This window comes from Oncorhynchus kisutch, linkage group LG10 (assembly GCF_002021735.2).
Source record: "Oncorhynchus kisutch isolate 150728-3 linkage group LG10, Okis_V2, whole genome shotgun sequence".
NCBI classification, from domain to species: domain Eukaryota; kingdom Metazoa; phylum Chordata; class Actinopteri; order Salmoniformes; family Salmonidae; genus Oncorhynchus; species Oncorhynchus kisutch.
This window is the reverse complement of record NC_034183.2, coordinates 60,457,214-60,475,294: the sequence shown is the minus strand read 5'-3', so window position 1 is coordinate 60,475,294 and position 18,081 is coordinate 60,457,214. Positions and strand designations below refer to the sequence as shown.

At 43.9% G+C, this 18,081-nt stretch overlaps 2 protein-coding genes across 7 annotated transcripts; one reads left to right on the top strand and one right to left on the bottom strand.

Moving 5' to 3' along the window:
• Window positions 1-3,606: 3,606 nt before the first annotated feature.
• On the bottom strand, window positions 3,607-8,333 carry LOC116375955 (myosin heavy chain, embryonic smooth muscle isoform-like). The gene is made up of 5 exons (XM_031834983.1): window positions 8,316-8,333; window positions 5,821-5,957; window positions 5,434-5,542; window positions 4,738-4,910; window positions 3,607-4,632 (listed from the first exon to the last, which is right to left on the bottom strand). The coding sequence occupies exons 1-5, from the start codon at window positions 8,331-8,333 to the stop codon at window positions 4,548-4,550; spliced, it is 522 nt and encodes a 173-aa protein (XP_031690843.1). The 3' UTR covers window positions 3,607-4,547.
• Window positions 6,712-15,994, top strand: LOC116375905 (ubiquitin carboxyl-terminal hydrolase 37-like). Of its 6 annotated transcripts, none has more exons than XM_031834439.1 (16): window positions 6,719-6,986; window positions 8,242-8,816; window positions 8,914-8,993; window positions 9,093-9,135; window positions 9,313-9,432; window positions 9,615-9,746; window positions 12,773-12,911; window positions 13,039-13,175; window positions 13,344-13,437; window positions 13,534-13,613; window positions 13,814-13,951; window positions 14,054-14,127; window positions 14,279-14,346; window positions 14,591-14,660; window positions 14,762-14,900; window positions 15,071-15,168. In XM_031834439.1, the coding sequence occupies exons 2-16, from the start codon at window positions 8,332-8,334 to the stop codon at window positions 15,087-15,089; spliced, it is 1,818 nt and encodes a 605-aa protein (XP_031690299.1). In that variant the 5' UTR covers window positions 6,719-6,986; window positions 8,242-8,331; the 3' UTR covers window positions 15,090-15,168. The 6 variants fall into 6 exon arrangements, 4 of the variants coding, with proteins under 4 accessions (XP_031690300.1, XP_031690301.1, XP_031690299.1 ...); XM_031834438.1 differs by having other exon boundaries at window positions 6,725-6,986; window positions 15,116-15,994; XR_004211315.1 differs by lacking the exon at window positions 14,279-14,346 and having other exon boundaries at window positions 6,712-6,986; window positions 14,591-14,676.
• Window positions 15,995-18,081: the final 2,087 nt, after the last annotated feature.

Below are 18,081 nucleotides of genomic sequence, written 5' to 3'. Positions count from 1 at the left end.
GGGACACTGTAAAGTCCATGGAGAATAAGAACACCTCCTCCCAGCTGCCCACTGCACTGAAGATAGGAAATACTGTCACCACTGATAAATCCACTATAATTGAGAATTTCAATAAGCATTTTTCTACGGCTGGTCATGCTTTCCACCAGGCTACTCCTACCCCGGTCAACAGCACTGCACCCCCCACAGCATTTCGCCCAAGCCTTCCCCATTTCTCCTTCTCCCAAATCCAGTCAGCTGATGTTCTAAAAGAGCTGCAAAATCTGGACCCCTACAAATCAGCCGGGCTAGACTATCTGGACCCCTTCTTTCTAAAATGATCTGCCGAAATAGTTGCCACCCCTATTACTAGCCTGTTCAACCTCTCTTTCGTATCGTCTGAGATTCCCAAAGATTGGAAAGCAGCTGCGGTCATCCCCCTCTTTAAGGGGGGGGGATCACTCTTGACCCAAACTGCTACAGACCTATATCTATCCTACCCTGCCTTTCTAAGGTCTTCGAAAGCCAAGTCAACAAACAGATTAGCGACCATTTCGAATCTCACCATACCTTCTCTGGTTTCAGAGCTGGTCATGGGTGCACCTCAGCCACGCTCAAGGTCCTAAACGATATATTAACCGCCATCGATAAGAAACATGACTGTGCAGCCGTATTCATTGATCTGGCCAAGGCTTTTGACTCTGTCAATCACCACATCCTCGTCGGCAGACGATTGTCTCGGCTGGTTCACCAACTACTTCTCTGATAGAGTTCAGTGTGTCAAATCGGAGGCTCTGCTGTCCGGACCTCTGGCAGTCTCTATGGGTGTGCCACAGGGTTCAATTCTTGGACCGACTCTCTTCTCTGTATACATCAATGATGTCGCTCTTGCTGCTGGTGAGTCTCTGATCCACCTCTACGCAGACGACACCATTCTGTATACTTCTGGCCCTTCTTTGGACACTGTGTTAACAACCCTCCAGGCAAGCTTCAATACCATACAACTCTCCTTCCGTGGCCTCCAATTGCTCTTAAATACAAGTAAAACTAAATGCATGCTCTACAACCGATCGCTGCCTGCACCTGCCCGCCTGTCCAACATCACTACTCTGACTTAGAATACGTGGACAACTACAAATACCTAGGTGTCTGGTTGGACTGTAAACTCTCCCTCCAGACCCACATCAAACATCTCCAATCCAAAGTTAAATCTAGAATTGGCTTCCTATTTCGCAAAAAAAGCATTCTTCACTCATGCTGCCAAACATACCCTTGTAAAACTGACCATCCTACCATCCTCGACTTCGGCGATGTCATTTACAAATAGCCTCCAATACCCTACTCAACAAATTGGATGCAGTCTATCACAGTGCAATCCGTTTTGTCACCAAAGCCCCATATACTACCCACCATTGTGACCTGTACCCTCTCGTTGGCTGGCCCTCGCTTCATACTCGTCGCCAAACCCACTGGCTCCATGTCATCTACAAGACCCTGCTAGGTAAAGTCCCCCCTTATCTCAGCTCGCTGGTCACCATAGCATCACCCACCTGTAGCACGCGCTCCAGCAGGTATATCTCTAGGGTCACCCCCAAAACCAATTCTTTCTTTGGCCGCCTCTCCTTCCAGTTCTCTGCTGCCAATGACTGGAACGAACTACAAAAATCTCTGAAACTGGAAACACTTATCTCCCTCACTAGCTTTAAGCACCAACTGTCAGAGCAGCTCACAGATTACTGCACCTGTACATAGCCCACCTATAATTTAGCCCAAACAACTACCTCTTTCCCTACTGTATTTATGTTATTTATTTATTTTGCTCCTTTGCACCCCATTATTTCTATTTCTACTTTTCACATTCTTCCACTGCAAATCTACCATTCCAGTGTTTAACTTGCTATATTGTATTTACTTTGCCACCATGGCCTTTTTTTGCCTTTACTTCCCTTATCTCACCTCATTTGCTCACATCGTATATAGTCTTGTTTATACCTTATTATTGACTGCATGTTTGTTTTACTCCATGTGTAACTCTGTGTTGTTGTATGTGTCGAACTGCTTTGCTTTATCTTGGCCAGGTCGCTATTGTAAATGAGAAGTTGTTCTCAACTTGCCTACCTGGTTAAATAAAGGTGAAATCAAAAATAAATTAAATAAATAGACAGGTGTGTGCCGTACCAAACCATGTACAATCATGTACAAGCATTTCTGGTTTTATTTTGTATACATTTGCTACAATGTCTAAAAACATGTCTTCACTTTGTCACTATGGGGTATTGTGTGTAGATTGATGATTTTTTAGATCCATTTTGAGTAAGGCTGTAACACAACATGTGGAAAAGTCAAGGGGTGTGAATACGTTCTGAATGCACTGTATAAGAGGCAATCTCTATCAGTCATTCATGTTGGGTAAAATGAGGAAAAAGTTATAACAATATTGTGTGTCTGTGCACAGTCTATCTACGCACTCCCTCAGGGTTTTAATATAACCACAAATACAATGAAGTAAGGGAACAATGAATGGCAATGTAACATAGACCATACTTCACATATCAGTTTGGAGACAGTCTTGACCCACAACTACTGTGGGAAAGACTAAGAGGACATCAATGTGTTGCACAAGAAATATAGAAGAAAAAAAATATTTTCTATAATGGATATGTTTATTGGTCTTTTACAACAGCAACAAAAAAAGTCTAGAAATACAAGAAATAAAAGGAGATGATGAATACCTGGTCGTCAACAGCCAGTCCACTAATAATAACAACCTTCAGGATGTTAAAGCTTTGAACCCAATGAAATCCTACTTTCTGCCTGGCAGACAGAAGGCTCCATAAATCATTCTGTAATAACACTGGTTCACACCAACACGATGGGAGAGGTGCTTATGGTATAATATGACAAAGCTATGAAACTGGTTCAAACACTATACACTTTTTTCCACCTCATATCTTTATTGAGAAGTGTCTTTCAAAAGAAACAGATAAACCTTTTTTCCCCCAATTTGTTCTGGTTTAAAATAAAGACCTCAAATATGTAATTAGTCATTTACAAAATGGTCATTTATGTTTAACAAGTGTGCATATTCAAATTGATCGATTGCTCTACCCTGAACCACTGAATTAAAACCAACGCTCTAACACTCAATAAAACATGAATTACCCTTCTGTAAATCAATGCTAATATTATTCAGCCATTTGTAATGTATTGAAATTAAGGTGACACGAGATGTCAAAGAGACCTTTTTGAGTTAAGTATTTTGTACATGGTACAGAAAACATAACTGAATAGACAGAATTATACATAGCAATATTATAGTATGTCAATGTAACGGGATTCTTCTGTTGAAGGAGAGGCGGACCAAAACGCAGCGTGGTTATTGTGATACATCTTTAATAAAGATGAAAATAGAACAATATACAAAAACAACGTGAAAAACAGCCCTATCTGGTGTAACCAACACAAAGACAGGAATAATCACCCACAAACCCCAACACCAAACAGGCTACCTAAATATGGTTCTCAATCAGAGACAATGACTAACACCTGCCTCTGATTGAGAACCATATCAGGCCCAAACACAGAAACAAGACATCCAACATAGAATGCCCACTCAGATCACACCCTGACCAAACAAAACATACAAAGCAAACTATGGTCAGGGTGTGACAGTCAAGCACACATTTGGGCTGTCTTTAAAAAAAAAGGGCCTTTGTTCCAAGTCTGACAAACCTAATTCCACACATTATCGTACACCACTTAAAGTAGATTGATATGTCAAATATAAAATGGTGGGTTATTGGACAAGGTTATATTGGTAAAGTTAACAGGGTCTTTTGCTGGTCATATATATAGGGGGAATGCTGAGGCAACATGGCGTGGTACAATCTAATTTACTACAAACCTGCTACCAAAGATTTATTCAGTTATTTTTATCCACTAAGTGGATTGCAGTATCTCTATGACAGTGGTGGTTTTGATGAAAACATTTGGTGGGATCATCATTTAGGCTACCATTTAAAAATAATTCCCTCGCTTATGCTGTGCTTTGTTTTACATATCCTGGTCCAATACTGTACAATCATGAAAGACACATGTTTTTACCGACTTGTGTGCAGTCGTCCACCTGTGTGCCAGTAAACCAGCTGAAATGACAGTGGTTAATTCTAGCTAGAGGGCTGTTTGATTCTAATGGCTGTTCCAGGGAAGTAGCTTAGCATAATTATGGTAAACTCCTGCTATTTGTTTTCAAGTGCCTATGCACACTCAGACGCCTATGCAATTTAAATGCACTTTTATCTGCAATTGATGTTAAACACGAATCCAAGGCTGGATGTGCGGTATATTCATATGGAGGAGATGATGGATTTGCTTGGCCCTGCAGCTTGCCATAGAGGGGTAAGGCAGAGTAGTGGGGTCCACTGCTGGTGTCTGGGGTTAGGAGGACAGGGGTAAGGTTTGTGGGGGCAGAGGCCATGCTGCGTGTGGGCTGGAGGTAGCGCGTCTACTCTGGTTGGGGAGCTGCTGGCGTCTCGTTGGCATTGGCGTCCGTGGTCTTGTTTTCCACCTCATCGTCGGATAGGAGGTCGAGCGATGTTCCCTCCACCTGCAGCTGACGCCTGCCTGAGCGGCTGGAGGAGAAACTGATGGGGCCTCCAGGGGACAGAGGGGGCCAGGAGAGGTATTAGTAACGAGGACCATCAATTTGGCCAATATACACAACTGTTTGTGTGTGTGTGTGTGGGGGGCTCTAAATACCTGAGGCGGCTCTTGAGTGTGTTGACCTCACGTCTGAGACCCTCGCTGGCCTCAGTTGCATCGTCCAGCTCCCTCTGCAGCTTCCTGCGGTAGGCGTTGGCACGTGTGGCCTCCTCCTCAGCCTCCTCAAGCTGCCTCTTCAGCTGCTTCATGCGAGAGTTGGCCTTCTCCATCTGACCCAGCTAGGAGTCACAACAGACAACAATGATGAACAGTCAATACTAATACTTAAAATACTCAGCATTCCTATGGTCCAGTGGTTACTGGAAATAACCTACTGTAGGAAAGACTCCAATCCTAAATCTTCACACCTATCCAATCCTGGCCCACCTTTGCAAGTTGTACTGAATTGGATAGAATTCCTTCTTTAGCTGTGTACACCTTAAAAATGCACTATGCAGAATTCGCCTAATTTCTGTTTGTGTCAAAACAAGCAGTCATTGTGTAGAGAATCCATAACCAAAAATCAATATATTTTCAGCTGTTGTACAAAACCGAAAGACACGCATACACTAAACTTAAGAATGGAAAGCATAGAAATGGAGCACTTAGAACATATTGCTTCTTAGACTTGTTTTCAATGAGAATTAAATATCTATAACTCAAATTTCTGTTAATTTGGTTAAGTCTCCCAAAAAGTTACATACTGTAGCTTTAATATCTGGGACGTCCAAACTTCCGTGACAAGCTCCTCACCTGTTCCTTGTACTGGTCGGAATGGCGGCGCTCGTCCTCCACCTGCATGCACACCTCCTTCAGCTTCTTCTCTGTCCGTCTCACAAGCTTATTGGCCGCTGCTCGCTCCCTGATAGGAGGACAGAGGAATGAGGTCATAGGACAGTTAGAGCACCACAGGAACCGCACTGTAACAAAGGCTGTCAGTCATAGATCTTCAAGTACATCTCTTAAGATTGCTTTTGACTCATTACATTGATCACATTAACATTTAGATCACATTCAAGAACCTCTTCCAACGGGCTGAGCTTGTTCTAAGGCCCTCATGAACTCCTGAGTCTTGGTCTCCTATATCACATTGTCTAATAAGGTATCGAGTTGTTATAAGAGAGTTGCTGTGTTTCTCACTTAGCCTCCTGCTCCAGCTGCTCCTCCAGCTGCAGTATCTTGGCCTCCAGGGCAGTGATGGAGGCCTTAAACCGGCTCTTTACGGAGCCCTCCAGCTCGCCCAGCTTGGCCTGCAAGTCCTTGTTCTGCCTCTCCAGCTACTGGCGCGCATTCTCATTTCTGGGCCATGCTGCGCTCTGCCACAAGCTCCAGGGTCAGGGTGTCCACCTGGGGGAGGAGAGGGGGAAGAAAGAGGTGGAGAGAGGAAAACAGGGAATGAAGGAGAGAGGGGAAAGTGGGAGAGAGATAAGGGTACTTTTTATGGTAGGGCTGAATAATGGATTGTTCCCTGGTGGTAGTAGGATCTACAATCTACTCTGCGAGAACAAATGATGCTTTGCATTTATGTCATTATCTGTTGACAGTTGTGACTGGTGTGGTGGCGACCAACTGGGTTTACAGAACAGAAAATATACAAATGTACTAACGTTAGTTTTTGTTTTGTTTACAGTCACTAGGCAGAGTGGCACCTTTTCTTTTCTTTTTCTTTTTTACCCCTTTTTCTCCCCAATTTCGTGGTGTCCAATTGTTGTAGTAGCTACTATCTTGTCTCATCGCTACAATTCCCGTACCGGCTCCGGAGAGACGAAGGTTGAAAGTCATGCTTCCTCCGATACACAACCCAACCTAGCCGCACTGCTTCTTAACACAGCGCGCATCCAACCCGGAAGCCAGCCGCGCCAATGTGTCGGAGGAAACACCGTGCACCTGGTACCTTGGTTAGCTCGCACTGCGCCCGGCTCGTCACAGGAGTCGCTGGTGCGCGATGAGACAAGGACATCCCTACCGACCAAGCCCTCCCTAACCCGGACGACGCTAGGCCAATTCTGCGTCGCCCCATGGACCTCCCGGTCGCTGCCGGTTACGACAGAGCCTGGGCGCGAACCCAGAGTCTCTGATGGCACAGCTGGCGCTGCAGTACAGTACTGCGCCACCCGGGAGACCGAGTGGCACCTTTTCAATGAGGTACGGTCAGAGATTAATATATCCATCTGTGTTAAGGTGCTCCTGACGGTATACGCTGATGAAGACAGTTTGTCGGTCGGAAAGGTTGGATATTTGTCACGGTCGTCCTCTTCATCTGAAGAGGAGAGGCGAGATGGATCGGAGGACCAAAATGCGGCGTGGTATGTGTTCATCATTAATTTTAATAAAGAAAACACTGAACACTAAAACCCTATACAAAAACAATAAACGAAATAACAACCGTGACGCTAATGCGAACTGCGCTGAAACAAACAATCACCCACAAACAAACAGTGCAACCCAGGCTACCTAAGTATGATTCTCAATCAGAGACAACTAATGACACCTGCCTCTGATTGAGAACCATACTAGGCCGAAACATAGAAATCCCCAAATCATAGAAAAACAAACATAGACTGCCCACCCCAACTCACGCCCTGACCATACTAAATAATGACAAAACAAAGGTCAGAACGTGACAATATTAGGTTATTAAATTATTGAGTCTGAGCTAGAGTGTGCAGCTCTCCTTTTCTTTTTCAAAGGTCCTCCTAACAACCATTGCAAAGCTACGTTCGATCTGTATCAGATGATCGTCAACTGAAGTGAAATAGGCATTTTACTTTCCATAATAAAATGTTACTCTCAAGTATCTTAAGAAGATAGAAGCTAATAAATATGTTTTATGTTTACTGTATATTGTATAGGCTGTAAATGTGTCTTTACGTTTGTCTATTGCTGGCAGCACCAATTCATCGAGTCAAATTCTGTGAATGTGTGAATGTAGGCCACTTGGCCAATAAAAGTTGTTTTGATTCTGATAGACAGTAACGTTACTTCGAATGTCCTAGACTCTTCCCATATCCCAACTCTGAATACACGATAAATTCATTTGGTTAATTATTTTTCAACATTTTGGTGTGTGTGATTTGTTGGCTATTTACGCTGGTAACGCATAGACAGGCGCATCATAATTTGGTTTATGACATCACAATGTGAAATAGGCAACATATTTTGATGTTCTGCAAACCCAGGCATAGTCTACAAATACACTGAAATGGGATGTTTGTGTTGCTGTAAAAAGGTATATGTCTATTCTGGGCTAGAATTTGTCTAATTCTGTTACGCTTTAGAGTATATTCTATTCTTTTCAGCTATTCCTAGTTGTTTCATTGTCTATTTATGTGTGCCAAATGGCAGGATTTGGGACAGAGGGTATAACTGTATGATGGTTACAATGGTTTTATTTTTGCTATTTGTCTGCCTATGATACAGAATTCAATATGATTGGGCGACAAATTCTTTATTTTATGGTCAGATAATGTTTATTTTTTTTATTTTACCTTTATATTACTAGGCAATTTGTGACATTTGCTGCTAGTTCAAATATAACATATATAATGTTTCTCCAAACAGAAAAAGAAGTGCAGAGTTCGCCTCGGGATTGGGAGCCGCTGTCCATCGCCGTTCCCAATCCCACCCAAACTGACGTCATTGGATGCCGGCATGGTAACTGCGTCAGTTTGGAAAAACCGGGAGAAGAAGAACGTAAAGGATCACCACCAACTTGATTCTTCCTTTGTCTCTTCTTTCCATTTGAAACCGTCTACAACATCTCTGACGCCCCTCAACCCCTTGTCTGGCCGAACACCAATCGGCACTCCATCCCCCTCACCCCCTGGATCCCCTGCCAGATCCCCTTCCACTCTCTCCAAGTTCTTCGGCCTCTCTTGCCTCTCCTCTCTCCACATGTCATCTCTCTCTTCTTCTTCTTCTTCTTCTTCTTCATTGGAAGGATCACAGACCTCCTCCCCTTTTAGTGCTTCTTCTGTTTCCCTGGCTGTCTCAACTCAGTTTTCCTCCTCTGCCACTCCCCTCAGTCCTGCCTGCCCTTCCTCCACAACCCACGTCTCCTCCCCTGCCCCCCAGTCCTCCTCTCCAAACCCCCTGGACCACCATGGAGAGACCAACAAAGACAGTGAGACTGCCAGGTACTGCAGCCTGATATCACATTTCATGCCAACCATTGAAATGAAAAAGCCAATATAATATAGCTAACCTAATGCATATGTCTGTGTGTCTTTACAGAGATCTTATGAGCTCTGAGGTCAAAGAGGTGGGAGCAGTTGTTCCAAAGAGAATGATACCCCTATTTGCTGGCATTGCAGGTCTGTAAACGGGTGCCATTTTTTGGTGCTATTTTTCTCAATTCATCTTTGACAAAGCTTCTCTCTTACCGCTCTCCGTCTCTCTGTCTCTCTCTGCAGAGGCCTCCATTGACCTGAAGGCTTCCTCTGACTCCTTGGAGAGGTAAGTACTGTAGACAATAGCCACCTTCATCTCACTCAACTCTACATAAGAGTGGTCACTCACACCCTGACATGGTAAGGAATATATGTATGCCTGTACATTAAAACAGTGTTCAAACAGACCGATTGGTGTTGAGCTACTGCTACTGAGGCCTCTACCCTGTCTCTCTTCCTCCAGGCCATTGGTCAGGTCTCGGGAAGCCATGGCTCGCCTCCCCAACCTGGTCAGCAAGAGTAGCACCCAGCTGGGGGAGCAGAGCTGCACAGAAGAGGGCGAAGACAACACCAAGCTCTTCGGGTAAAACACACACACACACACACACACACCTACTCTTATCTCTGAGCTCTGCTTTTTGTTTTAAATAATTCAGTGTGGTACTCAGAGTTATCTTGTGTTCATGCCTTACAAATACATTCATTACTTTACCTTTGGTCCACAGTTCAGATATTAGTGTGTATCTGATGGCTTCTTTCCCACAGGTTGCCTAATATTGGCAACACCTGCTTCATGAACTCTGCTCTGCAGTGCCTGCTGGGGCTGCCAGCATTTTGCAGAGACATCCTGAGACAGCAGAACATCTGGAGTTCCTCCCCCTCCTCTAAACTGCTATGGTATACAGCCTCGCTCTCACCCTCCTGTCCCACCTGTACACACACTGACCCACCCACCTAGACGCTTATAGTTACAGTACACAAGTTCCGCCTCGATGTATGTGTCAGTGGAGGCTGCTGAGGGGAGGACGGCTCGTAATGATGTCTGAAACGGAACAAATGGAATGGCATCAAACACATGGAAACTATATGTTTGATGTATTTGATAGCATTCCACTGATTCCGCTCCAGCCATTACCACGAACCCGTCCTCCCCAATTAAGGTGCCATCAACCTCCTGTGGTATGTATGTATGTATGTATTTATCTATTTATCTATGTATGTATTTATCTATTTATGTATGTGTGCTAAACAAAAATATAAACGCAACATGCAACAATTTCAAAGATTTTACTCAGTTACAATTCATATAAGGAAATTAGTCTATTGAAATAAATTCATTAGGCCATAATCTATGGATTTCACGACTGAGCAAGGGTGCAGCCATGGGTGGGGCTGGGAGGGCATAGGCCCACCCACTGGGGAGTTAGGCGCAGCCGATCAGAATGAGATTTCCCCACAAAAGAGCTTTATTACAGACAGAAGTACTCCTCAGCACCCCCTCAGACGATGCCGCAGGTGAAGAAGCTGGATATGGAGGTCCTGGGCTTGTGTGGTTACACGTGGTCTGCGGTTGGGAGGCCGGTTGGACATACTGCTAAATTTTCTAAAACAATGTTGGAGATGGCTTATGGTATAGAAATGAACATTCAATTCTCTGGCAATAGCTCTGGTGGAGATTCCTGCTGTCAGCATGCTAATTGCACACTCCCTCAAAACCTGAGACATCTGTGGTATTGTGTTGTGTAACAAAACTGCACATTGTAGAGTGGCCTTTTATTGTCCTCAGCACAAGGTGCACCTGTGTAATGATCATGCTGTTTAATCAGCTTCTTGATATGCCACCTGTCAGGTGGATGGATTATCTTGGCAAAGGATAAATGCTCACTAACAGATATACAAACAAATCTGTGCACAGAAATAAGCTTTTTTGTGCGTATGGAAAATGTATAGGATCTTTTATTTCAGCTCATGAAACATGGGACCAATACTTCACATGTTGCATTTATATTTTTGTTCAGTATACTGTATGTATGTATGTGTGTGTGTGTATGTATGTATGTATGTATGTATGCATGCATGCATGTATGTATGTATGTATGTATGTATGTATGCATGTATTTATGTACAGTGGGGCAAAAAAGTATTTAGTCAGCCACCAATTGTGCAAGTTCTCCCACTTAAAAAGATGGGAGAGGCCTGTAATTTTCATCATAAGTACACTTCAACTATGACAGAAAAAAAATCCAGAAAATCACATTGTACGAATTTTAATGAATTTATTTGCAAATTATGGTGGAAAATAAGTATTTGGTCACCTACTAACAAGCAAGATTTCTGGCTCTCACAGACCTGTAACCTCTTATTTTAGAGGCTCTTCTGTCCTCCACTCGTTACCTGTATTAATGGCACCTGTTTGAACTTGTTATCAGTATAAAAGACACCTGTCCACAACCTCAAACAGTCACACTCCAAACTCCATTATGGCCAAGACCAAAGAGCTGTCAAAGGACACCAGAAACAAAATTGTAGACCTGCACCAGGCTGGGAAGACTGAATCTGCAATAGGTAAGCAGCTTGGTTTGAAGAAATCAACTGTGGGAGCAATTATTAGGAAAGGGAAGACATACAAGACCACTGATAATCTCCCTCAATCTGGGGCTCCACGCAAGATCTCACCCGTGGGGTCAAAATGATCACAAGAACGGTGAGTAAAAATTCCAGTACCACACTTTGGTCCCAGCTCTCTGCAGGTCATTCACTAGGTCCCCCACCTAGTGAATGACCTGCAGAGAGCTGGGACCAAAGTAACAAAGCCTACCATCAGTAACACACTATGCCGCCAGGGACTCAAATCCTGCAGTGCCAGACGTGTCCACCTGCTTAAGCCAGTACATGTACAGGCCCGTCTGAAGTTTGCTAGAGAGCATTTGGATGATCCAGAAGAAGATTGGGAGAATGTCATATGGTCAGATGAAACCAAAATGCTGAGTTGCATCCAAAGAACACCATACCTACTGTGAAGCATGTTTTTCTGCAAAGGGACCAGGACGACTGATCTGTGTAAAGGAAAGAATGAATGGGGCCATGTATCATGAGATTTTGAGTGAAAACCTCCTTCCATCAGCAAGGGCATTGAAGATTAAACGTGGCTTGGTCTTTCAGCATGACAATGATCCCAAACACACCGCCTGGGCAACGAAGGAGTGGCTTCGTAAGAAGCATTTCAAGGTCCTGGAGTGGCCTAGCCAGTCTCCAGATCTCAACCCCATAGAAAATCTTTGGAGGGAGTTGAAAGTCTGTGTTGCCCAGCAACAGCCCCAAAACATCATTGCTCTAGTGGAGATCTGCATGGAGGAATGGACCAAAATACCAGAAACAGTGTATGAAAACCTTATGAAGACTTACAGACAACGTTTGACCTCTGTCATTGCCAACAAAGGGTATATAACAAAGTTTTGAGATAAACTTTTGTTATTGACCAAATACTTATTTTCCACCATAATTTGCAAATAAATTCATAAAAAATCCAACAAAGTGATTTTCTGGATTTTATTTCTCATTTTGTCTGTCATAGTTGAACTGTACCTATGGTGAAAATTACAGGCCTCATCTTTATAAGTGGGAGAACTTGCACAATTGGTGGCTGACTAAATACTTTTTTTGCCCCACTGTATGTATGAATGTAAGTATGTATGGATGGATGGATATATATTGTCCTTCGTACACTCTTAGTGCCTCATATGATTTTTAAGATAAAACCACACCCAACTCAGCTTCTGATTAACACCAGAGATGATTTCCTGTCACAGCCAGGAATCAGTTGAATCATATTTGATCAGAGGCTAAAGTAGAAGCACAGAGCTAATCTGTGGCCAAGGTGAGAGAGTGAAACATGAATGCATGCTCTTTGTCTCCCTCCACAGCTGCTTTGCCAAGTTACATCAGGCCAGGCTTTCTGGAGGCACTGTTAATGCTAAGAACAAGGAAAATAAGAAAATCCTTCAAACAGTCAAGCGCTGTCTCTCCGTTGTCAATGAAGACTATGAGGAAGACTATGAACAGGTAAGATATTATTTGCTAAAAGACTCACTTAACAATAAACCTGGGACACGTGACAGTGTTTTTCCTCAGCTCTGTTTCAGTTGTAGTTGTTGATGTATTTTCTGCTTCTTTCCCATTCTTCTCTTAGGATGCCCATGAATGTGTGTTGCTCCTCCTCTTTCAGCTGAAGGAGGAGGGTATGGCATTAAAGGGCTCACCAGAGCCATACACCTGCCCCGTGAAGCAGTTAGAATTCAAGCTGAAGACTTCCCGTACCTGCACCAGGTAACAGCTGTCATTTGTATACGGTGTACCTTGATGTCATCACATTTGTGAGGAGGTTTAATGTCAGCATAACATGCAGGATACAGAGGTAAAGCATTAAGATAGTGTGTAGAGGGATCAAAAGGTTTGTGTTGGATAGCTGATGCATTTCTCTCCGTACTTCTGAAGCTGTGGAGTTATAGTGTATGGTCAGGAGGATTATAATCACCTGTCACTGAGCCTGAGCCATTACCTGCCACACAGCCTGGACCTCTACTTTAAGGTCAGCACTTAGCTTAAACCAAGAGTTAGTATGTCAAGGAACACTATCATTAATGTCATAATGTTCATAATTGTATTGCTATCCTTTGTCACCTAGCCATCTGCGTTAGAGTGTGCATGCAGGGTGTGCTCAGGCAGCACAGCATCTGTGACTAGGCACTTCCTCACGCTGCCCCGGTGAGTCCCCCCCATCATCATCTCAGATTACAATTGACAGTCCTGATCTAACTCACCAAACTGGGTTATTGATTTGAGTACAAGACTGATTCCTTTGTCTGTGTGAACGCCTGCCTGCTTGTCTGTGTATGTGAATGTTTGTCTGTCTGTCTGTCTGTCTTTGTGAATGCCTGCCCGCCTGCCTGTCTGTCTCTGAGCAGGGTCCTAATGCTTCATATCAAGCGATTTACTGCAGGTGACTGGGAGCCAGAGAAGGTGGATGATCCCATGTCCATACCTGCAGAAATAACCCTCCCAGCCGTATGTGGGAAGACAGCCCATGTCCAGTATGGAGCCAGGTTGGTTTACACTCTGTTTGGGGACATTGCACATTGAGTAGCCAACACACACCATGATTTTCACACACTAGATTTTATTTTCAATGCCATCAATTTACACAGGGCAAGCTCCCTGGGTAGAAACAACATGGACAACACACCTGCAAACTCCCTGAAAGGCACCCTTGATAGACCAGGTAGGACATTGTGTTATTGCAGAACACCCTCTCATGAAACAGGACTGTTGAGGAAAAAAGTGGGAAGCTGAAGTTAAGAGTATATTTGTTGATGGGTTTCCACTTCACTTTCTGGTTTGTATTTACACTATATTTGATATACCCCCACCAGCTTCAAATTACTCTGACCAGCTAGAGAAACCAGGTGACAGTGAGAAAAAGCAGCAGGCAGCCGCTGTGGTGAGGAGAGAGAGAGAGAGAGAGAGAGAGAGAGAGAGAGAGAGAGAGAGAGAGAGAGAGAGAGAGAGAGAGAGAGAGAGAGAGAGAGAGAGAGAGAGAGAGAGAGAGAGAGAGAGAGAGAGAGAGAGAGAGAGAGAGAGAGAGAGAGAGAGAGAGAGAGAGAGAGAGAGAGAGAGAGAGAGAGAGAGAGAGAATAAATATATGACAAAATAACAATCCTATTATTAAATGTGTTTCCTTACAGAGACACCAGCCAGACAATATCTACAAATTGTCAAGTGTGATCTCACATCTGGGAGACAACATGTATACAGGTATGCAGGCATGCAGGTAGGCAGGCACGCAGGTATGCAGGCACGCACACACCATTATGAAAGCTTAATGTACACTCTATTCTGTTTCCCTTGTTCCCTAGGCCACTACATCAGTGATGTTTTGGACAGCCGTGGCAGTGGGTGGCTCTGCCTGGATGACGCACATGTCTTGAGGACAGATGAGGCCACTGTGCTGAAGGAGATTGCACAGACTGCCTACATCCTGTTCTATGTCTGCAGGTAAGTCTCTAGGCCACAAATTTGAGAAGAATGTCACAAATGGAGTCAATGACGACAATGAGTCATCAAGAAAAAAAAAGTGTTTACCAAAGCTAGAAAGATGATTCATTGACCACGCATTAAGAGTTATCCCTTTAACCTGTAATCCCTCTGTATGTGTTATTTTTCAGACATTGTATGTACATGTAAGATCTCCCTGTCATTTCTCATTAAAGTGGAGCAGGTGAAGGAGACCAGGCCCCTCACTACCAGGAGAAGGACCAGGAGAAACCATCATTAAACTCAGGTAGAGGCACAGCGCTCAGGGACCACCTGGAGTAGCACGTACCACACACCAAGAAACATCAGATTAATCGAATTAGGCTGCCCTACACCACCATCAGACTGCCCTACTCCACCATCAAGCTGCCCTAGACCACCATCAGACTGCCCTACTCCACCATCAAGCTGCCCTATACCACCATCAAGCTGCCCTACACCACCATCAAGCTGCCCTACACCACCATCAAGCTGCCCTAGACCATCATCAGACTGCCCTACTCCACCATCAAGCTGCCCTAGACCCCCATGAAGCTGCCCTACACCACCATCAAGCTGCCCTAGACCACCATCAAGCTGCCCTAGACCACCATCAAGCAGACCTAGACCCCCATCAAGCTGCCCTACACCACCATCAAGCTGCCCTAGACCACCATCAAGCTGCCCTACACCACCATCAAGCTGCCCTAGACCACCATCAACTGCCTTAGACAACCATCAAGCTGCCCTAGACCACCATCAATTATCCCTACACCACCATCAAGCTGCCCTAGACCACCATCAGACTATCCTAGACCATTAGGACATCACGCTGGCCTAAACCACCTAGACACCAAGCTGCCCTAGACCACCAGAACACCAGGCTGCTCTAGACCACCAGAACACCAGGCTGCCCTAGACCACCAGAACACCAGGCTGCCCTAGACCACCTGGACATCAGGCTGCCCTAGACCACCAGGCTGCCCTAGACCACCAGAAGAAACAGCCTACACCACAAAGCATGTACCCACTCTAGGCCATCTACTGTATGTTTACAATTATATAAATATAAAACATCTCACCGACCGAGTGCAATTAATGTTCTTTTACTGTACATGGTAGTGAATAAATGTACCTACAGTGCATTCAGAAAGTATTCAGATCCCTTGACTTGTTCCACATTTAGTTAAGTTACAGCCTTATTCTAAAATGGATTCAATTATTGTTTCTTCTTCTCATCAATCTACCCCATAATGACAGCAAAAACAGGTTTTTAGATTTTTTAGCAAATTTATCAAGACAACATAAAGCTAATCTATCACATATACATAAGAATTCAGACACTTTACTCAGTACTTTGTTGAAGCACCTTTGGCAGCGATTACAGCCTCAAGTTTTCTTGGGTATGACAGTATAAGCTTAGCACATCTGTATTTGGGGAGTTTCTCTCATTCTTCTCTGCAGATCCTCTCAAGCTCTGTCAGGTTGGATGGGGAGCATCGCTGCACAGCTATTTTCAGGTCTCCAGAGATGTTCAATCAGGTTCAAGTCCGGGCTCTGGCTGGGCCACTCAAGGACATTCAGAGACTTGTCCCCAAGCCACACCTGCGTTGTCTTGGCTGTGTACTAAGGGTCGTTGTCTTGTTGGAAGGTGAACCTTCGCCCCATTCTGAGATCCTGAACACTCTGGAGCTGGTTTTCATCAAGCATCTCTCTGTGCTTTGTGCCATTCATCTTTCCCTCAATTCTGACTAGTCTACCAGTCCCTGCTGCTGAAAAACATCCCCACAGCATGATGCTGCCACCACCATGTTTCACCGTAGAAATGGTGCCAGGTTTCCTCCAGACATGGCGCTTGGCATTCAGGCCAAAGAGTTCAATCTTGGTTTCATCAGACCAGAGAACCTTGATTCTCATAGTCTGAGAGTCTTTAGGTTGCTTTTGGCAAACTCCAAACGTGCTGTCATGTGCCTTTTACTGAGAAGTGGCTTCAGTCTGGCCACTCTACCATAAAGACCTGATTGGTGGAGTGCTGCAGAGATGGTTGTCCTTCTGGAGGTTTCTCTAATCTCCACAGAGGAACTCTGGAGCTCTGTCATAGTGACCATCAGGTTCCTGATAGCTCAGTTTGGTCAGGCGGCCAGCTCTAAGAGTCTTTGGGGTTCCAAACTTCTTCCATTTAGGAATGATGGAGGACAATTCCTTCAACCTCATGGTTTGGTTTTTGTTCTGACATGCACTGTGAACTGGGACCTTATATAGACGGCTGTGTGCCTTTTCAAATCATGTACAATCATGTACAAGTATTCCTGTTTTTATTTACAATGTCATCTACAATGTCTAAAAACCTGTCTTCACTTTGTCATTATGGGGTATTGTGTGTAGATTGATTATTTTTTTATATCCATTTTGAATAAGGCTGTAACACAACAACATGTGGAAAAAGTCAAGGGGTGTGAATACGTTCTGAATGCACTGTATAAGAGGCAATCTCTATCAGTCATTCATGTTGGGTAAAAAGAGGAAAAAGTTCATATTACAACAATATTGTGTGTCTGTGCACAGTCTATCTACGCACTCCCTCAGGGTTTTAATATAACCACAAATACAATGAAGTAAGGGAACAATGAATGGCAATGTAACATAGACCATACATCACATATCAGTTTGGAGACAGTCTTGACCCACAACTACTGTGGGAAAGAGTAAGAGGACATCAATGTGTTGCACAAGAAATATAGAAGAAATATTTTCTATAATGGATATGTTTATTGGTCTTTTACAACAACAACAAAAAAAGTCGAGAAATACAAGAAATAAAAGGAGATGATGAATACCTGGTCGTCAACAGCCAGTCCACTAATAATAACAACCTTCAGGATGTTAAAGCTTTGAACCCAATGAAATCCTACTTTCTGCCTGGCAGACAGAAGGCTCCATAAATCATTCTGTTATAACACTGGTTCGCACCAACACGATGGGAGAGGTGCTTATGGTATAATATGACACTAAAGCTATTTCTTTTAAATATTTTTTATTTTACCTTTATTTAACCAGGTAGGCAAGTTGAGAACAAGTTCTCATTTACAATTGCCACCTGGCCAAGATAAAGCAAAGCAGTTCGACAGATAAAACGACACAGAGTTACACATGGAGTAAAAAC